The following is a 6675-nucleotide window of genomic DNA, read 5'->3' as shown; positions in this document are numbered from 1 at the left end:
GTTCATTCTTCTTCAAATCTCAGCTCACCTTAAGATCCCTACTTTGGGACCGAAGAAGGTCTTGGATGTATCCTTTGGGATCTTTGGAGAAACTCAGCATGAAATCACGTTGTATTTTTAACTGATTTATGGACTCGATTGTCTCATGAATCTGACAGGGAAAAACAAAGCAGATGTTAGTTAATTCCTCCCAAGCTCCAGCGACCTTGAGGTCAGCTCCATTAGCATCTTTGTACTTCTTGTAATGTACAAAGTGACAATTCTACACCGCAGACTTGTGCAGGGTTCCCATAGCTTTTTCCCTTCAAAGAGGGAGTTAACCACATCCTGCAATTACATTTTGGTTTCACTTGTACTTCTGCAATACAAGTATGTACAGGATTCTTCTTCCCTTACCTGCGCTGAGCTGCTGGATGGCATGCTACATACAATACTACAGCTAAGCCATGTCACTGTACAACGCAGTAATTTCCTGTGTATAATCAGTCTTTCTGCCAAGTCTGGGATTTTTGGGGGAAGGTGCTATATGACTTTAAACAGTGGCCAATGCAAGAAAGCAGTTATCCCCCTGGTTAATCACCATCATATCTTCAATACCCTGCTGTGATCTGTAAAATCTCTAGCGATTGCTGATCAGGTCCATGTTAAATGAACTCACATAACAGCCATGAATTCTAGACTTTTTCTTATGAGAAAGCCTATTAAAGTCACAATGGCTGCAAGAAGAGAAGTGTGAACAACGAGAAATCAGGAGTATGGAAGGTTTATAGAAAATGAGTCATATCTTCAGAAAAATTATGAAAGAAATGCGCATTAACCAGCAGGGAAGAATGAAGACTCCAAAGAGAAGTCAAGGTCCTATAATCATCCTGGACAACAAAATCAAGTATGAGCAATGGGAGGGCAGTAATTGAATCATTTGCACATACACACACAGAAAAGCAAACTTTTGCTACCCTGTTCCTCTAAAATTCTAGTCTGAGATTGTAAACCTATCTTGTTTAATTTCATGTACACATCTATTTTGCCAAAGCATCTAATGTGGCCAGGCACATGGGAAGAGATAATCCTTCCCTGATCTCGCTGTGCCATGAAGGCCACCACTGTAGGCACAACTATATGATATGTTAACAGGAGAGACTTGCTGTCAACTTAAAATCATTCCTTATTTGGGAAAACGATGTAGCCATGCTGGAGAGAAATCCGTTGGCACGCACCGGGTTCCCACTAGAGGACTCTGTGGCCGCACAGCAATATGTGGTACAGATGACAACAAGCAGCAGTCAGCGCCTGCTTACCCAGAAGTGACTCCAGTAACTTCACTAATCACAGCTTGCCCTCTGCTGTAGCAAATGCTCAAAAAAGAGGTGATACGGACATGGGACTGGAAACAGAATACTCCTACGCATGCTGCATGCAAGCCTATATAGGTTGGGAACCAACTGGCTGAGCAGCTGCCCTGCTGAAAAGGACCTTTCTCAAGAGCCATAAACCAAAAAATGCTGCAACAGTTACCAGAATCCATAGGATTGCTAGTGTCCAGCCCCCCTCTAAACCCACATGAAGACCAGAGTTTAACATATTTGTTTGCATTAGAGGTAAACAAACAGAAACTGGGCCTGACTGTATGTCACATAAATAATCTCTGGTCCACGATGTCGCACCTCTTCTTCTTCCCTTGCTCTGAGAAGCCGCTTTTGTTTATCCCTTACCAAGCCAACCCAGTTATTTACTCGTGTGCCAAAAGCTGGCTAACAGCTCCCGTGACGTGAACCCCTAATACAGCCTGCAGAGCTCACCCCTGCTGTAAGACACATACTATGATCTGAAGTGCGCATGATCCTCTCTCAATAACACTGAAAACAAGTCTGCCAAACTGCTCCAAGTGGTCTTTCTGCCATGCATTTTCCATATTTGCACCTACTGCAGAGAGCTGCTGGGCATCCGTGCATGAGATTCTCTTAGCTTTACCTTATAGCAATTTAGCAAGATACCATGACCTCTCAATAAAAAGTTATAGTCAAACAGTTCAGGTGATTCTCGAATTCAGGAAACTCATTATACCTGTGAAACTCTGCTTCTCTCACCTCGACAATTGTGTCAGGCCCTGGATCAAATCCTAAGTGGGAATGCCACTCACCCCTCTGTATTCCCATTGCATGTGGCTGACCCATCCCTTGAAAGCTCATCCAGTTGAGAAGTCCCTGTCTCACAAGATTACTGTCTTTGACAGGTGACACCAAAGCCACACGAAGGTACACAATGCATATATATGCCACGTGATACTTTACTCCTGGGCTAGTACCTTGTTGTCCAATGCTGTAATCTCCTGCTGGTTAGCTGTTGAGAGAAGAAAACTGCTCATCTGTCCCTTTAATGGGTCTTCAACTTCTACATCTATGTCATAACAAGCAGTCTTCTTCTGATCGTTGGGGTCAACACTATGGAGAGTATAACAGAAGATCATGAGAACCACCGTAATTAACCAGAATAAATATCCGTGCAGCCCAGAATACACTCTTCGATAAAGCCTGTTGCAGATGCTGTGAGAAGAGTTTAAGAACAGGGTATCATATATTTGTATATCCTAGTATATCCTCTCATCTTTCATCAGTCAGAATTCAGAGACTTTTGAGCTGGAGGTTTTGTCCAGACCATCAACTTTAATAGCTACTAATGGCCATAGTCTTCATTAAACTGACTAACATCTTCCTGAGACCTGTTGTCACTCTGGCCTCCAAAGCAATCCCCAGTGGTAAATACCACACTGGTATGGTCTCTGCTCGACTGCATCTTTTTTGAGACAGGGTCAGCAGAACTGTACACTACCATTCTGGATGTGAGCACATAATGACATTTTATTTAGAAGGTCAGACTTTATTCAGAAGAACTGAGGTTCCTTCTCTAATAATTCCTAGCACTGTAATTGTTTTGGCAGCTATACAACATTATAACGATTCCCAGCTACTTCTTAAGAGGTAGCAGTGAATTTGGGGACCACCCCTTTGTTTGTAAAGTTGCCTGCTTAATTATCCAAAGAATACAGTCAGTCCTGCCTTCCTGTTACAGAAGCTATATTGACTCTTCCTCAATATATCACGTCTGTTAACTCCAGTCTCTACTACAGTTAGTACCAACTGTCTTCCAATATCCAGGACTGGTCCTGGTATGTTTTTGGCATCATGTTAACTATTTACCCCCCCTCTGGTAGTGAAGGAGATTTCAGTAACAGGTAACACATTGTATATAATCACAGAATATTTTGGGTTGGAAAAGACCCTTAAGAGCATCAAGTCCAACCATTAACCCAGCACTGCCAAGCCCACCGCTAACCCATGTCCCTCAGCACCACATCTACACGTCTTTTAAATCCCTCCAGGGATGGGGACTCCACCACTGCCCTGGGCAGCCTATGCCAGTGCTTGACAACCCTTTCCATGAAGAAATTGTCCCTGATCTCCAATCTAAACCTGCCCTGGTGCAACTTGAGGCCGTTTGCTCTCGTCCTGTCACTTGTCACCTGGGAGAAGAGACTGACCCCCACCTCACTACACCCTCCTTTCAGGCAGTTGTAGAGAGCGAGAAGGTCTCCCCTCAGCCTCCTTTTCTCCAGGCTAAACCCCCCCAGCTCCCTCAGCCGCTCCCATCACACTTGTGCTCCAGACACTTCACCACCTTCGTTGCCCTTCTCTGGACTCGCTCCAGCACCTCAAGGTCTTCCTTGCAGTGAGGGGCCCAAAACTGAACACAGGATTCGAGGTGTGGCCTCACCAGTGCCGAGTACAAAGGGACAGTAGTTGGTAGTTAGTTAAGTAATTTCATGAGTCCTGCATGAAAAACCATTTACAACTCCTCATTTAGTGTATGTTAGATTTATTTCTATTTGATACCTTGGTGTGATAAAGTTTTTCAGATACACTCTTCCCACCTGCCCTCCAAAACCCATACTGCACAGGTATGGGACCTTCCCAAATCTCTAAAGTTAACATTGATTAAAAGAACGAATTTTGATTTTCTTATCTGACTTTAAGCAGCTGATTGTCTTCCAAGAACAGTTTTTATAAACCTTATTAATTTCCCAGTTGCAATAGTAGGCTTCCTACTTCCAATATATTTCAACCAATCTTACTATTTTCTTTTTAATCTTTAACAACTTAAATAACAGTATTAGTCTTTGGCTTGTCCTATCCTAAATTTATATTTAATTTGTTGGGATTTAGACTTAACATTTACTTTATCTTTAGACTAAAGTTTCTTAGCAAGAAAACAGTTTTTCAGCCCAGGATTTGGTAAATCAGACTTTAGTCATTGTCACTTGTAATACAAAAATGCTGGCCTCTCAACACTGTTTTTTGAAATGTCTAGGTTGTGTGCATCTGCTGCAGATAGTAAAAAAAATGGGTCGGGATCTACTTGAGCTAACACTTGTGGGAGCAGAAGAACCTCCATGGATGGATTTGCATTAGGAGAGTGGCAAGCAGGTGGAGGGAGGTGATTCTTCTCTATACTCTGCACTGGTGAGGCCACACCTGGAGTGCTGGGTTCAGTCCTGGGCTTCCCAGTACGAGAGAGATACGAAGCTACAGGAGAATGTTCCACGAAGGTCCATGAAGATGATTAAGGCATTAAAGCACCTCACACGTGACAAATGCCTGAGAGATCTGGGACTGTTCAGCCTAGAGAACAGAAAGCTTCAAGGGGAGGGAAGTTATCAATACCTGAAGGGAGAGTTTAAAGAAGCTGGAGCCAGGATCTTCTCAGTGGTACCCAGTGACAGGACAAGAGTCAATGGGTGCAAACTGAAACACAGGAGGCTCCATCTGAACACCAGGAAACACTTCTTTACTGTAGGGGTGACCAAGCACCAGCATAGGTTTCTCAGAGGTTGTGGAGTCTCCCACGTTGGAGATATTCAAAAGCCATCTGGACACGGTCCTGGCCAGCTGGCTACAGGTGGCTCTGCTTGAGCAGGGGAGGGCATTTGACCAGATGATCTCCAGAGGTCCCTTCCGACCTCAACCATTCTGAGATTCTGTGATGTTGTGGCCATCTGCAAGTGAATCAGCAGCAGAAGGAAGACTAAGGAAAACCCGGCCTGGTTCTGCCGCTCATGTCAAAAGCCATGGAAAAGGCCGAGGCACTCAGTGCTGTCTTTGCCTCCGCCTCTCCTGGTAAGTCCTGTCCTCAGGCCTCCCAGATCCCTGAGCCTACGTGAGAGTCAGGGGAGCACGGCTGTTCAGAGGGACCTCGACAGGCTGCAGAAACAAGGACAGCAGTTCAACGTTGTAACGTTCAGCAAAGGCCAATAAAGGCTGCAGAGGACCACCAGCCACGTGCCTACCAAGAGAAGCTGCAAGAGCCGGGTTTGAGAAGGGGAAAGGGAGATCCTCTTGGTGAGGGCAGCTGCCGTATGGGATGGTGAAGAAAAGACAGAGCCAGCCTCCTCTTGGAGGTGGACAACAACGGGATGAGAGGCAACAGAAACTCACTGCAACATGGCAACTGACTCAGGAGAAGGAACTTTTTTTTTAAATCATGATGGTAGTCAAAGGGCAGAAATCAGGAGCTAAGCTATAGGAGCATACTGGAGAGCTATGCTTTGTAGTCTGCTTGTGTAACGCTAACAGAGTGGGAGACGGCTCGATTCTTTGCAGAAATGGGAAATCCCACAGATGTTTCTCTTCACACCTCTGATTTCAAGTGTGTCAGCTGCAATAAGGAGTGCAACTCAAGAAAAGCTCCAGCTCCAGCTTGAGCTCACATAAGAAAATTTGACTTCTACCAGTTTTAAATTTCATGCATTCGGTATCACAGAGACCAGGAACTATTATTCACTCTGTATTTTTTAATTGCATTCTGCATTCTCTTTGACTCTATCTAACATTTAAAATATTTACCAAGATTAGAGGCTTTCTGTTCATCTCTATTTTAGTTCCACTTTAACCCCACTGCATTTTTTATTTTCTTTTTCAAAAAGGGGGGGTGTTTGGTGTCTGAAGAGTGGTTCTAAAATACTATTATTTCTAGAATGACTTTAGAATACTTCACATTTTATTCTCTGTGCACATACTCTAAAACTAGAATGAATAATTGTGATCTAGTTGACCTTCTTTTAAAAGACAGGCCTGAGGATTTATCTGAATTAAAAGCACATATATTTAAAATCACTAGTGATGAAAAATTCCCTGTAGCAGTGTGCTGCTTTGGGCTGGGATAGAGGTAATTTTATTCACTGCAGCTGGTCTGGGGCTGTTTTGGGTTTGTGCTGAGGACAGTGTTGATGACGCAGAGATGTTTCGTTATCGCTGAGCAGTGATTGCACAGAGTCAGCGGCTGTTCTGCTCCTCACCCCACCCCACCAGCGAGCAGGCTGGGGGGGCACGAGGAGCTGGGAGGGGACACAGCTGGGACAGCTGACCCCAACTGACCAAGGGATATCCCATACCATACAGCATTGTGCTCAGAAATAAACTGGGGAGGGGGAGGCTACCCGGGGACTTGGTGGGCATCGGTCGGTTGGTGGTGAGCAATTGTCTTCATTTGCACCACTCGTCTTTCTTGGGTTTTATTTCTCTCTGTTATTTCCCTTTTCGTTACAGTATTATTATTTTATTTTAATTTTTTAATTTCAATTATTAAACTGTGTTTATCTCAACCCACAACTTTTCTCACTTT

General features: G+C 44.1%; 1 protein-coding gene across 1 annotated transcript in view; it reads right to left on the bottom strand.

Moving 5' to 3' along the window:
- Positions 1 to 28: 28 nt before the first annotated feature.
- The window catches only part of SMARCD3 (SWI/SNF related, matrix associated, actin dependent regulator of chromatin, subfamily d, member 3), a gene marked incomplete at its 3' end in the record, with an annotated part of 57615 nt that continues 50968 nt past the window's right edge, over positions 29 to 6675 (bottom strand). The window contains exons 10-11 of the mRNA XM_068405640.1: positions 2306 to 2441; positions 29 to 151 (exon numbers count right to left, since the gene is read on the bottom strand). Of these exons, the coding sequence (XP_068261741.1) occupies positions 29 to 151; positions 2306 to 2441 (259 nt within the window). The remainder of the gene's footprint in view (positions 152 to 2305; positions 2442 to 6675) is intronic.

This window comes from Nyctibius grandis, chromosome 7 (assembly GCF_013368605.1).
Source record: "Nyctibius grandis isolate bNycGra1 chromosome 7, bNycGra1.pri, whole genome shotgun sequence".
NCBI lineage: Eukaryota > Metazoa > Chordata > Aves > Nyctibiiformes > Nyctibiidae > Nyctibius > Nyctibius grandis.
The sequence above is the reverse complement of the archived record's forward strand: the minus strand, read 5'-3'. Positions and strand labels throughout refer to the sequence as shown.